Below are 22,903 nucleotides of genomic sequence, written 5' to 3'. Positions count from 1 at the left end.
TTCAGATATTGTAATTTTAATGGGCATTGTTCTAGGAAGAGAAACTAATTATCAACTGCAGTAACTATTTTTGAGTTATACTAAAAAAGATTTTTTTTTTTTCTTGGAAAACTAATTATCAAAATTTCACATTCTTTATATGAATGCATAACTTTTAGATTCAATAAAAGCATCAATTTTCATCAAAATCAGTATAGCTCTGCATATTCATAACATTACTTATTTCTTGAATGCAAATAATAATTGATGAATGTAAATCTTAAATCCATTTTACATAATCCTGGGGACATCAGAGTACTACATTAATGAATAAGTGATAGTTTTTTTAAAAAAAAAATAAAAAAAATGTTTACTTTATATAATAAAATGTCTAATAAGAGACTGAAATTCTGCTTATGCTTTTTTTTTACTATGACTTTCTGTAAATTTCTCAATATAAAACAAGAATCAATATCATGCCAGACTACTTGTAAGTAAATTAGAGTTAATATCTTGGATGCATAAATGATAAAATGAAATGAGACATCATTATTCAAATACATTATACATATATAATACAATATATAAATAAGACTGCAACTTCACAAAGTATATAAAAAATTACAACGCACGTTGCTCATAAATATATAACAACAGGGACAGCAATTAAGAAATATTCTAGAAAATGATTTGCTGCAAAATAAAACTTCTTACACAGATTCAAAAACATTTTTCTCGGGTAAAATCATGCCAAAGACATCTATACAACTTTTTAAAGTTAAGTAATATTTGGCTAGATATCTTAGAAAGAGGAGCAATTCCATGTACATTATGGTGAAAGTGATCAAAACAGAACTTCAACCATATTTCACACATTTCAAGAGCACATAACAAATACAGGATTAAATATAACAATTTAATAATTTACAAACGCTAATAATAAAGACACTGAAGACTCAGTTAAAAAAAAGGGTAAAAGAATAAGTTAACAGCATAAAATACAAAGCTTAAGTAGTTTTACAGCAACATAAAACTGTACATTGGTCCAACAGCACAGCCAAAACGCAAGATTCAAGTTTAAAACATGTCTCTGAAAAACAGCCTACATAAAACTGCAAGATGCTTGTTTCTTTACCCGTTTCTACAAAAAAAAAACATGCATAATTCCCAACTAAGATACATGCAAGTTACAATTGCAGTCAATGATTTTAGTATTACCTGCTTCTGCATGGCACATCATGGCATCTTGAATACGATATTTAAAATCTGAAAATGCAATCTAATGGCAGTGAAACAGATACATATTCCTCTACACACAGCCATATTCATACCATACAGAATTTTCAGGACGTCTATCTCTCAAAGTATTATGAGATGTGTTTTGGCTGTTGACCTTTTCAACATCAGCTCTAGATTTTCCAGACCTCCCTGTTTCTGAACCTTTTGGTGTATCTTGACCATTTTCTGGCAAATTGGAAGATGGAGAGGGAACATTAATTACATAACCAGGAGTTCTGGCAGTTCTATCATCAGAAGTAAGCAGTAGATGTGCTGATTCTAACAGATTAGCAGATGATCGATGTCTATAAGGTGTTAACTGATGAGTAGAAAAGCTCCTTGAAAATGGGCGGTGTGCTGCTGTATCAGAAGCTTCTCTTAATGATGAATCGGGATAAGGGGGCTGCTTTCCAACATTAGTAATGAGGTTTACAGTCATGTGGTTCTCTACTGTAGTCTGAGAATGAGCACCCTGAGGAGATGAATGACCAACACCATCAATAGCTGCCTGCAAAGAAAAAAAACACACCCTATAGCTCAGAAAAATATATCCAGCTGTTACAGATCAACATTCATTAAATCCAGTCTAACCATGCTAATTATATCCACTCTAGTATTTAGTTTCAAAATTAAATTGAGTGGTAAAAAAAAATGTTTCTATTATTATTATTAACATCCGACCTTCATGGAGTCAGAAACTCATTGTGGGCATAAATAAAATGTATATATAATACTTTAATAAGACTTAATATGCAAAAATATGCAAAGATTATTGGCAGTGTATGTGTGTGTGTGTGTGTGTGTGTGCACATGCATATAATTTTAAAGACAAGGCTTAAATTTGAGTGCTATATACAATCTCATTCAAAGCAGGTTTTTAATTCATGCATTAAAAGTCTGCTTTGGGTTTGTATCAAATGAATTCAAACCCAAAGCCTTTGCAATAAAGCACTGGCTTTTACTGCTGAAATAGGTCTCAGTGTAGTCTTAATATGTCAACATGAGTAAGTTCAAATTGCCATAACTAAGTAACTTGGCTATATATAAACTTCTTTAATACTATGATAGAGCAATTAATCCTATCTGCAAACTCTCTATTTCTGTAAATTGAATTTTTCTCTGGCTGGTATGTCTATTTTGCAGAATGAAAAAGTTTAGTTTCAGTGATTAAAACACTGACAGCTGAAACTAGTTAACTCATCTTCACTTGAAAAGTCCTTATACAGATTTATTGTATCCTAGATGTGATTTGAACTAGGGCATTTTCCAACTAAAGAGCATCACTGTTAAAGAGTGAGCTAGAGAGGCTCTATATATGTGCTTAAATAGAATCCAGAATGATATTTAACATAGAAATACAAATGTGTGAAGGCTATATGACAGGCAGATATTCATCTTGAACCATTTATTTAACTGGAGATATTCATTTATCTCCAGTTAAATCAAAGAGATGTATTGAAATATCAACGGTGGATGCAGAAATTGGAGGAAATATAATGTTTTGTTTATCTTGAATTCCTATCACTTCTTTAGAGCCTCAAAACATTTTATGGACTTTTAATCATGGCTCAAAGTCCATAAGAGCAAAGAATGGATCCACCTGCCTGAAAGATAGTGTCTTGATCGATGCCAGTCAGATGGAACATTTTGAAGATATTCTCAATCAGATCAACTATTACTGAATTTCTCAACAACATTTTACGAGTCAATTAAGGATGGTTTCAGTCCTCTATCTCTTTTGGCTGAAGTCAAATATGGTATCAAGTACTAAAATCTAATTGGAGTGCTCAACCTGATGGCATCCCTGTTGAGATTTTCAAGGGAGGAAATGTAGAACTAAAGCAACAGCTTCAAGGTCTTTGTTCAGAGCTGATTGCAATGAAGGTCATGTCAGTTGTTCCACATTGAAAACATGCCTGCAACTGTCTTCATTGTGAGCATTCAGAAAAAAGTCATAAGTCCAAATGTGCTAATTATCAGGGCATCTCTCTCTCTGGTATCTACTGCTGAAAGATCCTTGCTTATACTGTCATTATCCAAATGCTTCCTCTTACTAAAAAAAAGAAACCTTTCAGAATCTCAGTGTGATTTCTATCCATTCTGTAGAAGAACTGACATGACTTCATTGCACATCAACTCCAAGAGAAATATACCATGAACAAAACTGTCCATTTTTCACAGCTTTCATTATTATAATCAAAGTGTTTGACTCTAGACGAGGAAAGCTTTCTGGAGAATGAATTTTGGTTGTCCACTAAAACTGATCTCTATTTTGAAACTGTTAAGCATGTCAGCAAGCATCATTAGCAATGACCATTTCAGAGACCCATTCAGGGAAAACTTCCTCCAAGTGCTGAAATTACCTATAGGACAAATGGAAAACTTTAATGAATTCTGATCCAAAACATCACTTGTTTGACAACAATGACATTTTTTCATATTCTGAAACCAAACTTCAAGTCATTGATGACAATTTCAAAGGAGTCTATGAATGGTCTTGTGTATTTAATATAAATATTAAATACACAACTGCTTCAGCAACCTGCTCTAGGTGGTTCAGCACAAGTACCTATCATTTCATCAAAATGGCAGGAACCCTGAAAAATGTGAATAATTTCCCCTATTTTGGTACTCATCTCTCAGTAAATGCTGATATTGATAAGAATATTCTGTCTTGTGTGAAATGAACTAGTGCAGCTTTCACGTATTTCAGAAACGGTCTTTGATGACCAGGACATTATGCTGCTCTTGGTTTATAGAGCTGTTATTATCCAAACTTTGTTGTATGGTTTGAAACTTGGACCACATATAACAGGCATCTGAAAAAATCTGCCTTCAGATATTCCCAAGATTCAGTGGCAAGAAAGGTTCACTAACATTTTTTTGATGCAAGAGGGCAAAAGAAGTGCTTTAAGGATAATCTCAAGGAAAATATGATGAAATGTATATATTGGAGAAAGGCAGCCTCTACAGAATTGCAGTATTTTGAAACTATATGGTCTGTTACAGAGAGTGAGAAGAACAGAAGAATAAGAAAAAAGCATTAGCTTGCACGGGCAAATACTCCTCAATCATCAGTGTCTCCTGGAAGTACACATCACCACTGTAGAAGGTCATGTAAATAATTCAATCTAACTAGCCGTTTCTGGACTAACCAGTAGCTATTTAGAAGACAATTATATTCATTCATGAATGACTGCCAATGATTCATATTAATATAATGATTTTACTAGCTTGCTTTCTTTATGCTTATAGCAAAGACTAAGCACTACAATGAGCTTACAATGTTTAAGGTTAACATTCAGATGCAGTTAGAAATAACAAAATTATACGAAGTCAAGCTCTCAATGGCTATAAAAACAAATCTTCATTCCATCACTCATATTTGGAATGTTTTCCATTTGAAAGATAATCATACCCATACCTCCTTGTGAGTGACTGCCAATGATCAGGTTAATTATAATAATTTCAGTGGCTTGCCTTCTTTATGTTTACAGCAGCACTAAGCACAGTAAAAATTAGCCTACAGTGTTTAAGCCAACATGACTAAGATGCAATCAGAAATTATGCAAATTAATATGAAGATTTCAAGTTTCAATGGCTGTGATAATGAACCTCCATTTCATAGCTCATATCTGGAATGTTTTTCCAGCCTCCTAAAGCAATCAGACTTCTAAATAATTAACCACCCTAAGATTTTTCAAGGATTAAAACACAAGCGGCTTTCTGCTTTTTATCGTGTATGTAATTACCCTGTTCTGCTGTTAATCCCTTAATGGTGATTGTAAAGCTTTTAATGAGTTAATTGCAACAGAATGACCTGTGAGTCCACTTGAAACTGCCTTTCATATTTTAATGTTTTGCTTTACAATTTATTTATTTTGTTTGTTCACAAGAGATTGATGATTGATTTATGCTGAAGCATAGGCCCGCACTTCACCGTGCAGGTGTTAAAAACCGAAATCCTATAGAATAGGTTGGTTAATCCTTATTCCAGGACTGTCTTATGTCTGTAAATGCGTGTGTTCACGAGGCCAGTTTGCCTGTTCTGAGGAATGAAAAATTCGAGTTTCCAGGTGAAAAAACCCCTCTACCTCCATGAGATTGGCTAACTCACCTTTAGTTGAAAGAAACCAGATAAAGGTTCCTCGGGTATTCATGGAAAAGAACTGAACCCATGTCTTTCCGACCAAAGGGCTTTGTCTATACCAACTGAGCTACAGAGGCTCTTTGCAAGAGATATAAAAACAAATTTCACATGTGTGAAAGTAAAATAATTATTTTGAAATGTGACAGATGTGTCTTGCTAATGAATTTATTTGTATGGTATTGCTATGTTTTATTTTTCATACCAGCGCAATGGAACAAGTTAATTTATGTTGTTTCATTTTACTGATAATATTGCAGAAATTAATGCTTGCATTGAAAAAATCATTAAGTTAAATATTTATAAATAACAATGTTTTGAAATATCATTTATTGAAATAAATATTTTGTTGTCTTTCCATTAGAAATTTTCAAGAATTATCATCATACTTACAGTTTTAGATATAAGTTGTTCTGTTTTTATGAACAACAAATGTCAAACTGCATTAACTGCTTACCAAAAATTTATATCTAATAATGTTTCAGTAGAACCTCAGTCATTCTTGAACCTTTAGCTTAAAATTGCAAGATGATTTTTTTTTAAGATGCATATTTCAATAATAATATCTGATGATTAATAGCTTTCAACAGCCTCCGTAGCTCAGTCAGTATAGCCTAAGTCCTTTGGTCAGAAGGATGGGAATCGAACTCATCAGAAAGATGGGTTCGATTCCCATCCAAGACGCGAGGAACCTTTATCTGATCTCTTTCAACTAATGGTGAGTTAGCTGGTCTCATAAGGAGGTAAGGGGCTTTTTCATCCAGAAACTCGGGTTTTTCGGATGCAAAACTTATTTCCCCCAGAACAAGCAAGCCAGCCAAGTGAACACATGCATCTAGACATATGACACACCGGGAGGCATAGGGCTAACCACCTTATCCTCGAAGCAGTCACGGTTTCGAATTGTAATAGGCCATGCCTAATATGAATGTAACAGGCCACTAGGCCTAATATACGTAAGAGGAGGAGGATAGAACTGTTATAGATAGATGTGAAAATGACCGAAATCCTGTACAGATAATTTATGCTCAGTTTGAAGAATTCCAATTACTCCCCACCTCTCCCACTGATTTGAAATTTTTTTGAAAGGATATATCTGAAATATATTACTTCATTTCAGTCTTTCAAGTAAAAAAATAAGAATGCTGTTGTTATGTTTGCTCAAGCAGATGCTTCTTCTGTTATATTTTCACTATATAAAAAACATTTATATTTATGCTATAAATAAGAAAGTTTGGTTTTGAGCATTATTGTTCTCCTCCCCAAGTCCCTAATATTACTATGTCTATTGATATGTCTTAAAACTACTAGCTAATAATTCCATCTGCCCAACAGGCTAAAAATATGAGATTACTCACTGCTGTTGAGAAAGAAAGGAAAGAATACCTACAAGTCACCCACTAAAGTGCCCTAAAACAATAATGCAGTATATATATCAGACATCCTAAATAGAAATGGTGATATTTCTTTTATAGGCTGATACAATATTTTTTTAAATTATTTATTCCTGATCACTTCTCTTCTAAGATCACATAATCCCTGCTTCACTTTTATTGATGAAAAATTCTAAGTTACCCATTTTAACTATTTTTTGAAGGAGGGGGGGGGTGATTTAATAGCCTATTCAAAGTAGAGTTTTTTTTTTTTTTTTGTCACAGTGCACAAGATTATTTTCTTGCTATTTCTGCTAATTGGACATCGAAACAATTATGCCATTAATACTAATATTGTTTTACCTCCATGGTAGTTTAGTTGATACATAATTTATTTTAAAAATAACATACACACTGTGAAAAAAAAAACATCTGTACAAATTGAAATAAATAACTATTTATTTCAATTTGTAATGCATGATTTTTGGAAATGGAGAAGGGGAAACTTCAGCTGAAAGTACTGCAGATAACACTATATATTATCATAAATGTAAGTATTCTACAAAGTGATTTCAAACTAGAATTATTAATAAACAATGAACAATATTTAATTTCAAAGAAACAGTGAACTTTTTAAAACATACACATATGATTCATTTACAAAACAATTATTATTATTATTGCACCCTCCATGGAGTCGGCAGACTCATCATGGGAGGTTCATTCAACTCACAACATATTTATCATATCGAATGTTAAAATCCTTAACACTCCTTGCATTAACAACACATTCTGGTAATGTGTTACCATTCAACAATTCTCCACGTAAAAAATCTACTTCTCACACCCCCTCTTCACCACACTCTTACCTAACTTCCAGGGATGACCTCTGGTCCCCCCCCACCTCTTTTTATAATCTCATCTGGATTAATCTGATAAAATCCTCTCACTAACTTAAATGTCTCTATTATATCACCTCTTTTTCTCCTATCCACCAAACTCTGCAATCCATATTTCTTCAATCTCTCTCTCTCTCTCTCCCTCCCCACTTACCCAACATTCTATAGTTCTGATATTGTCTTAGTCACTCACTTCTGGACCCTCTCCAATGTCTCCACATCACACTGAAAACCAGATGACCAGATTTGAGCACAATAGTCCAAGTGTGGTCTGACCAGTGCTTTATACAGTGGCACAACCACTTCTTTATCTCCATATGTTAGAATATTTCTTATCATAACAGCACTGCGATGTGCAGTCTTTGCAACACTTGCAATATGCCCTCTAAACTTCTGTTTACTGTCACCCATCACTCCCAAATCTGGAATCTCATCCACTTCCTGCAGTATGGCACCATTCATATAGTACACAGTCTTATATTTCTGCACTCTAAAATGCAACACCTTGCATTTATTGATATTAAAACTACAACTCTACTGGATAAGATAGTACAACACTATATTTAGTCCTGAAGATATTTTCAGGCGCAAACTTTGTTTGCTCTCACTGGGATAAAGGATTAAACTAAATCTATTATAGTCTAACCTAGTGATAAATAAATTTTCAACATCTTTTTCTAAATCCAGAGTAATTTTTAAAAAAGGTGATAAACCTTTTGGCAACTCCCATAGGCACAGATGACTTGCTACTGCTTCTGCCTGGTATCTCCAGCTCTGGGCCTGGCTCCCACTGAAGAGACCTCAATAAAGGTCGAAACTAGTCTGGGTAGATGGCCAATCCCTTTAATGCATAACAGTATACATATCCACATAGGAAATGTGTTTTGCATTATGGGAGATACTGGGTTAGAAGTGCCTGGTAGCTTGCTCCACCTTTGCCACGAGTTGCCTTGGTGTTGCACTACTTACTGGATAAGATAGTACAACACTATATTTAGTCCTGAAGATATTTTCAGGCGCAAACTTTGTTTGCTCTCACTGGGATAAAGGATTAAACTAAATCTATTATAGTCTAACCTAGTGATAAATAAATTTTCAACATCTTTCTCTAAATCCAGAGTAATTTTTAAAAAAGGTGATAAACCTTTTGGCAACTCCCATAGGCACAGATGACTTGCTACTGCTTCTGCCTGGTATCTCCAGCTCTGGGCCTGGCTCCCACTGAAGAGACCTCAATAAAGGTCGAAACTAGTCTGGGTAGATGGCCAATCCCTTTAATGCATAACAGTATACATATCCACATAGGAAATGTGTTTTGCATTATGGGAGATACTGGGTTAGAAGTGCCTGGTAGCTTGCTCCACCTTTGCCACGAGTTGCCTTGGTGTTGCACTACTTACTGGATAAGATAGTACAACACTATATTTAGTCCTGAAGATATTTTCAGGCACAAACTTTGTTTGCTCTCACTGGGATAAAGGATTAAACTAAATCTATTATAGTCTAACCTAGTGATAAATAAATTTTCTACAACTCCACTCCTTTATCCAAGTAAAAAGTCTATTCAAATCTTCCTGAATGGAATATTATAGTCTAACCTAGTGATAAATAAATTTTCTACAACTCCACTCCTTTATCCAAGTAAAAAGTCTATTCAAATCTTCCTGAATGGAATTAACATCAGCAAACAACTGAAGATCCCAGTCAGTCCATGTGATATATCATTTACAAACAAATTGTTTCATGAAAACAATTATTTTCAATAAATGTCTTCTTAAATGCATTATCATTTACGAAGTAATCAGGAAAAAATTAAGAAAAAGTTTTTTTTGATTCTGGCATTTGCATTTCCAGAAAGAGAATATTTATGCATTGATGGGAAGGAGAAACTGTTGTAAACATGTTTGCAAGTTTTTTTCATGTCGAAACCAGTCTGGGTAGTGGCTTTTCCCATAATGCATAGCATTATACATGTCCGTAAGGATACGTGCATTGAATTATGGGATACTAAGACAATTATTATTATTATTATTATTATTATTATTAAACAAGACCTCATGGAGTCAAAGACTCATCTAGGAGGTCCTTTTATCTCACACACATCTCATCATACCGGGTCTTAAACACATTCAAACTCCTTGCAGACACCACACTCTCAGGCAAGGCATTCCAATCATTCACAACTCTGCACGAAAAAAACCTGCCTCTCACTCCCCTACTCACACCCTCTTTATACAGTTTCCAGGGATGACCTCTGGTTCTCCCCTGATCTCCCACTATTCGCTGTAGAACTTCTCCACCATTGATCCTATAGCAACCCCTTACCAACTTGTAGGTCTCTATCATATCTCCCCTCTTCCTTCTCTCCACTAGTCTCTGCAAATTACATCTTTTCAATCTTTCCTCATACTCGACATTCCAGAGGTCAGAAACTACCTTAGTCAGTCGCCTTTGGACCCTTTCCAACATCTCCTCATCCTTCTGAAAACCAGGTGACCAAATCTGGGCACAATAGTCCATGTGTGGCCTAATCAAAGCCTTATACAATGGAACAAGAATCTCCCTACTTCTACACGTCAGTGTCCTCCTCATCATTCCCAGAAGTCTTTGTGTTGTCTTCACAATTTTGGCGATGTGACCCCTAAATTTTAGATCCTTATCCACTATCACTCCCAGATCTCTTATTTCCTCTACTTCCAACAATATATTCTTACCAAGCATAAATTCTGCATCCCATCTTTGTTTTCCAAATTTTAAAACCTTACATTTTGCAACATTGAACTCACACCCCCATTTGCTTGCCCAATTAATGTCATTAGCCTGTATATTCAAATAACCCAGTCGTGAAGCTACTTCATACACACATTTTTATTTGCTTACACTTGGTTAAAACCAAAAACATAATTTTGAGAAAATTTTTTGGCATCTTTAATTTACTGTTGTAAATAATTACAACAATTTATTTTTTTTTATCATAGGCCTCCGCAGTGAATCCTACATTACAGTATGAGAAGATTCTCTTATTTTGTTCTGCCATTAACAATGAACTACATGATAAACACATTAAATATACGATGCTCAATTGTGCTAGTTATGTTATACTGCCATCAAATGTACCAATTATGTAATTTCCTACTTATATCCAACCTATATATTCAATAGAGTCAGCCATGGAGAGCAAGTTAAGAATTTTGGTTGGTTAGAATATTTCAGATTTGTATCCATGATGGGGCATTGACCATCAGCATGGTCATTCCAAATCAGCATGTTGTGAATTCTAAAGAATGTTGCTCAAGTTTATAAAAAAATTAAAATATTTATTATAAACATATAAATATATACAATGGATACAATTATGTATATCTAATTCTCTTTTATCTCTCTAAGGAGATCTGACATTCTTTATACAATTAAAAGTAGTCAATTAATTTTTAATTTTTTTTAATACATAAAAAGAATAATTAAATGGCCATTCTAAGAATCACTCAATATGAGCTCAATGAAAACACTATCTCTTGTTTTCTGACTCTCTCAGTTAAAGTACATTTCTGAGGAATAACATCAAATACTCTATAAAACAAACTGAACAGCATTCAGCTAAAAGTCCTAATATTGTTTGAGTATACGGAATCTTCTTATTCCATCAGTTTCTTCTATATTTTCTTTATTGTTTCTACTTATTCATCGTCTTATTTCTTATATTCCACAGAATGCAATAAAAATTAAATTAGATAAACTTCAATTAATTAACATGCGTGCATGTCTAGTAGACATGCATATCTGTAGATTAAACAATCTACTTTCACTAAGCAAGATTTCTTAAACATCTTTTCTTTATTTTGCTGCTCAGACAACAGGAATACATTTAAATTAAAGATACCAAGAAATTATATACTTGGTTTAATCCTTGATCCAAGTGTAGGCAAAAAGTTTCCCCCTGAAATATAATCAGGACTGGGTGGGGCAACTCATATATTTGTTTGCTTACACTTGGATAAAGGATTAAACCAAGTATATAATTTCTTGGTATCTTTAATTTATAGTATAACCAAGTGGAAAAACTTCCAGAAATACATTTAATTGAGCAGTTCCAAATACACTGCCAGTCTATCCAAATCATCCTGTAAAATTTTAACATCTTTATTAACTATTTGCTTTACCCAATTTTCCATCATCAGCAAAAAATTGAATAGTTCCTCTCAGATCCTTTCCTATATCGTTAATATACAAATTAAATAGTAGTAGTCATAGAACAGAGCCCTGTGGCATGCCACTAGTCACAGGCCTTCTACTCCACTCTTGAATAAACTACTCTGATATCTTCCCCGTCAATCATCCATTTATCCACTTCAACTTTATATTCATCCCAATGTGCTGCAATTTATTGATTAGAATTTCATGTGGTATCCCTTCAAAAGCCTTTCCAAAGTTCTGTGCAATGTCACTTTTATTCAACTTAGCTGTCACTGTATTATAAAATGTGAGCAAGTTACTGAGGCATGACCTACCCTTTACAAACCATGTCACCCCTGCCATCCCCTCCCACAAAGTATCCCATTTCTGTCTATCCATTCCTGTATTTTACTCTTGACCAACTTCTCCAGTACTTGACTACGACTTCTGGTATGCTGATCAGTCGGTAATTTGCTACATCAGTCTCGGAGTCTCCTTTATGCAGTGGAACTATTTTCCCCTCTTTCCATCCCTTGGGGCTAACCCACAGCTGAGACTTAGATTAAACAATGTGATCCAAGGCACTGCCAATTCCCTAGCAACTTCTAGTGAAACTCAAGCCGATATACCATCTAATCCCATAACTGTATTCACATCAAGGTTCTGTAATATGCTGTGCACCTCGTTCATTTACCTCAGTTTCCATATAAGTATTTGCCTCTCTAGTTACTGCAATATCTCCAGTTGGATAATATACTCTTGCAAAGCGTTCACTTAGTAATTCTACTATTATGCCTGATTCAGTTACTTCCCTACCATTGGCACTCATTAAGGTCATTCTGCCAAGAACATTCTTCCTTTTACTTGCAACACACCAAACACACTCTTTGGGATTATCTTTGACCTATACTGCTTTCTTTTCATACTCTGTTTTTGCCTTTCTTACCACACCAGTTACCATTTTGGCCTGTGCTTTATACTGCTCAACTGTCTGCTGGTCACCTTTTTCCTTAAATTCTCTCCACAAATTTTTCTTTTTTTGTAGTACTAGCTAATGATGGTATTCATCCATTTAACTCACACTTGATTTATTCTCCTGACACTAGGTATAGTGCCATAACTTCCCTAAAACAATCCTTTATCACTTCCCATGCATTATCAAAATTCAGCCCTTGCAGTTTCACATGCCATGGTATTGATCCAAGCAATCTCCTAAATTTGTCATACTTACCAGCCCCGTAATTCCACATATACCTCTTCTTAATTGAAGATTCCACACATTTAGCCACCTCCCAGGTCAAGACCATATGATCAATCTCACCAACTGGTGGCAATGTCGTCATATTAGTTATGGGTACATTCTCTGATGCAATTACTAGATCTAGCACTCTCAAATTCCTAATACATTCCATGACATGTTGCCTCAGGTAATTATTCCTTAGTAAATTCCATTTCCTTCCTCTCATGTGTCCTTTCCTCCTTCCAATCTATGTTCCCATTGTTGAAGTTCCTCATAATAATTACCTGCCTTCCACTTATTGAACTTATTTGCCAATGCATACTATCCCCATCATCCTTTACATCCCCTAGTCTACAGAAGCAACCAAATGTATATTTTGTTCTGCTGGGCTACTATCTCACACCAGATGGCCTCAAATGTGCTATTTTCACTGGTTTGCAGTTGGACTCCCACTCTCTTTGGTTGCAATTCATCAGCTATCATCAATACTACTCCCCCCCCCTCATTCTTTTCTCTCTATCCTTCCTGAACAAACTATGTCCTTCACATTCTGTTCCACTAAATACGAGGCGTGGCTATTAAATAATGAGACTGGTTGCAAAAATGTGGTTTATTATTACAATTGTACAACTTAATTGTTATTCCCTTCAACATACTCTCCTCCTCTATCTATACACCGTTACATACGAATTTTCCATTGTTGGAAGCAGTGCTGCAAGTCATCAGGTTATCAGCTTCAGTAGTGCTGCTGTTTTCTTCTTTACCTCATCCACTGACTGAAAATGGGTGCCCTTCAATTTGGATTTCAACTTTGGAAAAAGGTAAAAGTCACATGAAGCTAAGTCCAGAAACAAAGAGACAACCAATGCACTGGAAAACTCCCATGTCACCGAGGATGAAAAAAGCAAGAATGAGCAAGTCAAAACTGAAGGCAATGATGATAATTTTTTTTTTTGGTTTCAATGGCATAGTAATGATTGAATGGGTACCAGAGGGTCAGACAGTTAACCAACATCATTACCTTGAGGTTCTGGCCAAGCTGAGAGAACGAGTGAGGAACCCAATCTGTGGAAGAACAATGCTTGGATTCTCCAACAGGACAATGCTCCAGACCATTGTGCACTGTCTGTAAAGCAGTATCTGGTTGATAAGAAGATCCCAGTGTTGGACCATCCACCTTACTCACCATACTTAGCTCCATGTGACTTTTACCTTTTATCAAAGCTGAAATCCGCATTGAAGGGCACCCATTTTCAGTCAGTGGATGAGGTAAAGGAGAAAACAGCAGTGCTACTGAAGCAGATAACACCTGATGAATTGCAGAACTGCTTCCAACAATGGAAAATTCGTATGCAAAGAGAGGAGGGATGTTGAAGGGTATAACAATTAAGCTGTACAAATGTAATAATAAACTACATTTTTGCAACCAGTCTCGTTATTTAATAGCTACATCTCATATATCATCTTCTGTCAGCCATGTCTCACTAATGCCAATAACTTTTGACCAGGATGAACTAACCAATGCCAAAAACTCCTTCACCTTGTTCCGAATGCTCCTGGCACAAGTGTACATAAAATGCAATAGCCCTTTAGGCCCACTGCTGTGCTTATACTAACTATCCATTCTGGTTTGTTACCACTGGTAACAAACAAGAAGATAATAAATAAAATGATTATGTGCGATTTCTACAATGGCTTAATATTGTATTTCTTTGAATTTTTTTTTTTTCAAAATAAAAAAATAAATTAAATAATTAAACATACTGTATTATGTACAAAAGAATAAAATGAAAGAAAAAAAGAGTAAAAGAGGTGACAAATGATTCAAGAATAGCAGTGTATGGAGATTCCATTGTGAGAGGATTGATTAATGAGAGCATCCACAAGGTTTGCTACCTAGGAGGGAGAATGAGCAAGATAATAAGGGGGGGGCTGAGAAGTTCTGATAAACACCTAGAACAAAAATAATATTTTCTGATGAGACTTTTTTCTTAGAGGATTGTAAATGATGCAGCAGCATCGTAACAAGTGTATAACACTTTGTGGAGAAGATGCAGAATAATGTGCAAGTTACATGGTTCTTTCTGAATTCTTCGATTTTTTCATGGTGATTATCAGAACTTCTTGGCACCCCCACCCTGTACATGCTTTGGACACAAGGAGAAAACAAGCAAGAGAATTAGTGTTGGCTGTGGCGAAATGATTTAAGTGGACATAAGGAGAATGTAAAGATATCAGGAGGTTATTGAGAAGAGTAAAAGATAACAGTATAGTGAGAAAGGTTGTCAGTGTGTTACCGAGGTATGACAATGATGAGTTGAGATGGAGAGCCAGAATCATGAATGGTATGCTAGTGGAGCTGTGTGAGAAGAAGTGAATAAAGTTTGTGGTGGGTGTATGGCATGTATTTGAGGAAAGAATGGAATTATACAGAAGTGATGGACTGCATTTGAATGGCTTTGAAGTGAGTGCAATGGAGGAAAGTGTTGCTAGATGGAAGTGCAGTATGTGATGCAAGCAAGGGATCAGAAATAAGAGATGAAGTGAAAGATCAGGAGGGTGGTATTGAAGAGAAAGAAGTAATTGGAAATGGAAACAGTAGTAGCGCGAGAGATGAAGAGAGAACAGGAATGCAAGAAGAACAGGAAAAGGGAGGGGGGGGGGGGGCTCGAGTGAACAGGGAGACATCATATAGGAAGAGTGGATGTTGGAAGTAGCAGTGAATGCATGTATGGGGATGATCAGCACAGAAATGGAGTAGATCGTGATGTGGGTGGGGAAGTTGAGACTGAGCAGACATATGTTGTAAGTGGTGATGAAGGTAATTGGGCAAGGGCAGGTCGGGTGGAAAAACTACAACCAACAAGTGGCTTGGGACTGTTATAGACCTAAAAGTGAACTGCTGTGTTTATTTACAAATGCCAGAAGTATCAGAAATAAGGTAGATGAAATGGTTTTGCTGATTAGGTTTATTTGCCCCAAAATCATTGGAATAAGTGAAACATGGTTGAATGAAGATGATATCCTAACGGGAATAGAAATGGAAGGGCATAGGGGAATTATGTTCACATAAGATAGACATGAAAGAGGGAATAGTGGCAATGGTTATTGCCACTATTCCCTCTTTCATGTGGTGTGAGGTGGAGGATGAATGTTGTCACAACAATCTGTTTGTTGTGACAGATGAGGTTGTCAACCTCATCTGTCACAAGATGAGGTTGACAGGAAGATATATTTAGTTGGATGTTGTTATAGGCCAGGGAATGTGGAGGGTAGTGATGAAGAAATGTATACACAACTTGGGTTAGTGAACAAAGGAAAAGTAATTATTATGGGCGATTTTAATTATGGCAGTATAGATTGGAATGGAGATAGTATTTGGGAATAAGAAAAATTAATTTCTTGAGAGACAACCATCTCAGGCAGCATGTAAAGGAGGGCACACAAGGATAAAGAGTATTAGATCTGATCAAATCATCAGAGAATGTAACTGTGAGTGGAGTTTTGCACTTTCCTCGAGTTGGCAAGAGTGAGCACGAAGTAATCACCTGGGTAGTGGCTAGCAGACTTCTATAAAGCATGGATATATGCAGAAGTACAAGGCTGGTGATTACGAGAAGCTTAGGAGACAGCTTAGAGCTATAGCATGGAATGAGGAGTTGAGCGATATGGAAATAAATGCTGCATGGGAACTGACAAAGAAATACATAATAGCATCAATGCTTGATGTATTCTGAAGGTCAAAAAACGGATGAGGAAGAAGGTGTAAAATGAATGAGGGAATTAAGCAATTCCCTCATTCATTTTACATGAAATCTGGGAGAAGGCACTTTGGAGGCAGTACAAGATGAATAATGGTAATAATTAGTTACATTACTATTATTATTTTTATTATTATTATTCAGGCCTACATGGAGTCAAAAGACTCATCACAGGAGGTCCTTCCTAGGAAACACAATCTATCAAGACTCATTATGGGAGGTCCCACTTAGGAAACACAAAGTCTATCATACCACTCTTTAAAATCATTGACTGTTCTCGCTCTCACCACTCTGAGGCAATGCATTCCATGGTTCAACCACCCTGGGTGGTTGAACCATGGAATGCATTGGCTGAGCCATTGAATGAAAAGCAAAGAAACCACTCCTCACAGTTTCCTTTCGTAACTTCTAGGAATGGCCCCCTTGTCATCACTCCTTCCAGCTTTTCAACCAAGTGAAAGAACTCCCCAGTATCAACCCTGTAACCACCTCTCAACAGTTTAAAAGTCTCAATCATATCACCTCTCCTTCTATCCACCAAACTCTGCAGTCTTCACTCCTTCAGCCGATCCTCATAACTAACATTGTACAGTCCTGAAACCATCTTTGTTATCTGCCTTTGTACCCTTTCCAGAGTTAATTTATCCCCCTCAAATCCTAGGGACCAAATCTGAGAACAATAGGCTAAGTGTGTGATCAGAGTCTTATACAACGGAATGATAACTCTTTTATCTATGCAGGTCAGAGTCATTCTCATTATTGCAGCAATCCTCTGTGTTACTTTCACCACCTTTGCAATATGTCCCCTGAATTTCAGGTTTCTATCAATCATCAACCGTAGATCTCTTGTCTCCCCTCACTTCCTCCAGTATAGCTCCTCCAATAGAGTATGCAGCGTCCCATCGATGTGTCCTAAACCTCAAGACCTAACATTTTGCTGCATTAAACTGACACCCCCAATCATTTGCCCATCTCTCTAGGTTATTCAAATTCTCTTGCAGGGCTACCACATTTGCACTATTACTAATAACTCTTCCCAGCTTCACATCATCCACAAACAACTGAATATCCCCCTGCAATCCACTGACAATGTTATTAATATAAAGGTTAAACAATATAGGTCCCAGTACTGAGCCCTGTGGGGCCGCGCTTGTAACCCTCTGCTTCCTTGAAACTGCCCCACCATACGCAACTTTCTGATACCTATTGGACAGCCAATCCTGAATCCAGTTGACTAACCTGATATCCAGACCCATGTGCTGCAACTTAAATATCAGCTTATCATGCGGCACCCTGTCAAATGCCTTTGCTAAATCCAAGAAAATGGTAGTATAAAATGACAGGATTTGAAGGGGGATAAATTAACTGTGAAAAGGGTACAAAGGTGGATAACAAAGATGGTTTCAGGACTGTACAATGATAGTTATAAGGATTGGCTGAGGGAATGTGGACTGCAAAGTTTGGTGGATAGAAGGAGAGGTGATATGATTGAGACTTTTAAACTGTTGAGAAGTGGTTACAGGGGTTGACACTGGGGAGTTATTTCGCTTGGTTGAACAGCGGGAAGGAGTGATGACAAGACGCCATCACTGGTAGTTACAAAAGGAAACTGTGAGCAAAAGGGTGAGGAGTGGTTTCTTTGCATGGAGGGTGGTTGAACCATGGAATGTATTGCCTGATAGAGTGGTGAGAGCGAGAACGGTCAATGAGTTCAAGGAGTGGTATGATAAGACTGTGTTTCTTAGGGGGGGGGGGGACCTACCCTCGATGAGTCTTTTGACTCCATGGAGACCTAAATAATAATAATAATATGCCTTTCCCTCATCTACTGCTCTTGTAACTTTATTATAAAAGGGTAGCATATTACTAAAACAAGAGCACCCCTTCACAACTCCATGTTGACTCTCACAGATAATATTACCCTCATCTGCCCAATGCTGTATACTGTCCCTCACTAATTTCTCCAAGATCTTAATAACTACTGATGACACACAAACTGGCCTATAATAAGACACTTCCAGTCCGCTACCAACCCTTATGCAATGGCACTATCTTATCTTCCTTTCATTGAAAAGCCCGGTCAAAGGAGTTGTCATTTCTTTAGCACATTCTCTCAAAACTCATGGTGAAATACCACCCAGTCCCACAGCTTTACTAACATCCAGAGTACTCAGCATCTGGAACACACTCTCCTCCTGCATTTCTAAACCTCAAACCTGCCCTATCCTTCTAGTATTAAAATTTACTTCTCCAGGATGAAATACTGCAATAAAGTGTTCATTGAACAATTCCACTATGTCCTCTGCATCAGTCACTCTATTCCCATTTTTATCCCACAATGTCAATCTTCCATAGTCATTTCTCCTCCAACTGGCAACATTGCTAAAACATCCCCTAGGATTTTTGTTGGATCTTAGGGCAAATCTCTTGTCACATTCCAGTTTCGCCTTCCTTACCATTCCAGTCACTCTCCTGGCCTGTGTCTTATATTCTTTATGCATCTTTTCTTCACCTGTCTCCTTATATCTCTTCCATAACCTCTTTTTTGCATGCAGTTCCTGTTTAATACTGTTTGACATCCACTTTACTCCAAATTTAGTCCTCTTGTTCACTCGTGGAATACAGCTTACCATTGCTGCTAACAAATATTCCTTCACAATTTCCCAAGCACTAATGATATCCTGCCCCTCCAATTCCTCCCTCCATGAAACTTCCCCAAGTTGACATCTAAGACTATTATAATCACCTGCCTTATAATTCCACATACATTCCTGTCTCTTTGATACTCCTGCATGTCTATTCATCTTCCAAGTCAAAACCATGTGGTCGCTCTCTCCAACCGGTGGGAGAGATGTCATCTCAGTTATTATCAACTCTTCTGATGCTATAACCAAATCCAAGACTCTTGAACCTCTTGTTCCCTCTATTACATGTTGCCTAAGACATTTGTCCCTCAAGAATTCTAGAAATTCCATTCCCTTATTGCTACATGCATCTTCCTCTCTCCAATTTATACTGCTGTAGTTAAAATCTCCCATAACAATCATTCTTCTTGCACTTGTCACGCTCAACTGTCTCAACATCTCCTGGTCCCCACCCTATGTGCTCCATGGTCTGTAGCAACACCCCAATAATATCCTGTCTTGCCCACTTCTACCTCACACCATATGCTTTCAAAATCCTTAGTATCACTGCCTTCCAAAGCCTCCACTCTTAGAGGACATAAGTCGTCACTTATCATAAGCAGTACTCCACCACCACGCTTTCCCTTCCTATCCTGCCGAAAAATGCTGTACCCTGCTACTTCTATTCCTGTTATTATATCCTCTTCTGTCAACCACATCTCAGTGATCCCAATAATCTTTGGCCAGGCTGATGCTATCAGTGCCATCAATTCCTCTCCTTTATTCCAGATACTCCTGGCATTGTTGTAAAACATAAAAATGCCATTGTTTCTATACCCAGCATTATCCCCTCTAGACTCTACCGGGCTCAGCGTTACCTGATGTCGTCCCCCTTCTCCCAAGGGGGATGACAGCGTTACATGAAGAGTATAAAGAACAAGCCAGGAGAGTGACTCAGTAAGGACAACAAAAGTATGAGCAGAAATCAGAACATCAGGTAAAGAAAAACCCTAGAGAGTTTTTTTTTTTTAGAGATGTGACCAGTAGAAAGAAGAAAGATTATGGTAAGATAATGTTAATGGATGAAAATAGTAGAATGGTAACTGCTGCAGAAGACATTGTTGAGGTATTCACTATTCAATTTATAAGAGTGTCTCATCTTCATCAGGGTGAAATTATGAGAGACTTAAGTGTAGAGGACATAGGAGAGGATGGCTTAATTGTGAGTGAGCAGGAGGTATTTGAGGAAATAAATAACCTTGATGTCAATAAGACAATAGCATGACATATGACCACGAGTTTTAAGGGAATTGGCAGTTTCATTGGCATGCCTGTTTAACAAGTCTTACAATAGCACAGGTTCCAAGGGAATGGGAAAAAAAGGTAAAATTGTTCCACTGCATAAAGATGGTGATAAGGTTGTGGCTGCAAATTATAGGCCAATCTGTATATCTAGAGTGTGGTGCTAGAGAGAGATTAGTGAGAAGTAGGACACAGAAATGGGTTTGTTAAAGGAAGATAATGTTTTTATTAACTATGTGCATGGAGATACAGGGAGATGCATATACAGTGGTATACTTAGATTTTGCAAAAGCTTTTGATAGGCTGCCATGCGACAAGCTTTTAAAAATTGAAATGGATGGGATTGGATAACAGACTTCTGAGAGGGATCAGTGAATCTCTGTTAGACAGTTATCAAAATGTTGTATATGAAGGTGCAGTATCCTGAAAGAGGAAGGTCACTACTAGTGGTGTGCTGCAGGATCAGTTTTGGGACCATTATTGTTCAATTTGTATCTTAATGATATTGGGATGGGTTTAACTGATGACGTACAGCTGTTTGTGAATGATGCAAAGCTGGGGAGAGCAATGCAGAGTCAAGCAAATGTTATGGCTTACAGAGGACCCGAATAGATTGCATGAATGGGCAGTTAAGTGAACTATCAGTTCAATGTTGCAAAGTGTAAGGTTTTGAAATTTGGTAAGCAACAATGGGGGGATACAAAGTATACACTTGGTGGGGAAACTTTAAAGGAGGTTGAAGAGATGAGAGATCTTGGAGTGATGGTGGACAAGGACCTGAAATTCAGGAGCTACATTGCACAGGTTGTGAAGACGTCACATCAGATAATGACAATAATGCAAGAGACCCTGACGTGCAAAAATAAAGAGGTTATGATTTATTTATTTTGTATGGGGGTCCCCCCCCTTTCCTCCATCCCTTTTGGTGGGGACAGGTTGAGCCCTCCTAATGAGGGATTAGTTATATATATTTTTGGTTTACATTTGAATGGATTTGGTGTACAGAGACTTGAAAAGGTGTTGTCGAATGTAGTGGAAGTGAATGTGCAGAATCATGGAAACTAGAGTTATTAAGGGGGAGGGGGAGTAGATATGCAGACTTTAGGGAGACAGTTGAGTGTGTGAATGTGTGTAATATGCACAAGCGAGTAGGAAAGACCACGAATCAGAATGGGACAGTTAGTATAAGGCATCAAAATAGGGATGGGACAAATCGGCTTCTGCAATTCATGTATACTAATCTCAGAAGTATTAGGAACAAGAAGGAAGAATTTTTGGCCTTGGTTGGCACTTCCAGACCACAGATTACTGGCATTAGTGAAATGACAGAAGATGACACAGCTAGTGGGATTGAAAGTGAGGGGTATGGTGCATTCAGGAGTGACAGGGAGAATAAAATGAGGGGAGGAGTGTTACTGATGATAGCTGATGAGCTACAGCCAAGGAGAATAGAAGTGGAACTGCAGGATAGAGAAAAGAGCACATTTGAGGCTATTTGGTGTGAGATTGAAACTAGCAGAACAAAATATACAGTTGGATGCTGCTAATAGACCAGGTGATGGAATAGATGGGGGACATAGTGTAATATTATGAGTTTTTCTATCTTATCTTCTGTGCCATTGTAATATTATGAGTTTTCTTTATTTAACCTCTCTATTTGTTGAATAATACTGCTTTCTTTATCCTTGGCTTCTATAATTTTTATTCGTTAAACTTTAACCTTATCTTTTTTCTTTTATGTACTCAGTTAATCTTATTTTCCTTTCTCTACTTTCAGTATTCTTTCCCTATGCCAGAGATCTCTAGAAATTTATTTAATTATTACTAGCTGTGCCACTAAAGTTCTCCAAATGGCATAAGAAATTATTTATGCTTCCAGTAAAGTTCCTCCTCTATAATTATATACAGTCGTGGCTAACTCTTAACTCAAAATTCGTACCAAATTCCAATCTACCCCGCTCACAGGATTGTTTTTTTTTTTTTGAGAACAGTGCAGTTGCGAAAAAGATCAGATGGCACTCCTTTTAAATATAACAAACATGCTTATTTATACTAAAACAGTAATACAAGTAGCATCCTTTTAGTGCATATGCACTAAAAGGATGCTACTTTCCTTTCCTCTCTAAG

The 22,903-nt window shown here is 36.8% G+C and overlaps 1 protein-coding gene across 3 annotated transcripts in view; it reads right to left on the bottom strand.

Moving 5' to 3' along the window:
• Window positions 1-431: 431 nt before the first annotated feature.
• The window catches only part of Girdin (protein girdin), a 576,472-nt gene continuing 554,000 nt past the window's right edge, over window positions 432-22,903 (bottom strand). For 2 of the 3 annotated variants that reach the window (XM_090411135.1, XM_090411137.1), the window contains exon 31: window positions 432-1,765. In XM_090411135.1, coding sequence (XP_090267261.1) covers window positions 1,289-1,765 — 477 coding nt within the window. In that variant the 3' untranslated portion in view covers window positions 432-1,288. The remainder of the gene's footprint in view (window positions 1,766-22,903) is intronic. The other variant, XM_090411136.1, reaches the window with a different exon arrangement.

This window comes from Typopeltis vanoorti, chromosome 21 (genome assembly GCF_054136105.1).
Source record: "Typopeltis vanoorti isolate ZY-2024b chromosome 21, IOZ_Tvanoo_1.0, whole genome shotgun sequence".
Lineage (NCBI taxonomy): Eukaryota > Metazoa > Arthropoda > Arachnida > Uropygi > Thelyphonidae > Typopeltis > Typopeltis vanoorti.
Note: the sequence above shows the minus strand (reverse complement) of the source record. Positions and strands in the feature narration are given on the sequence as shown.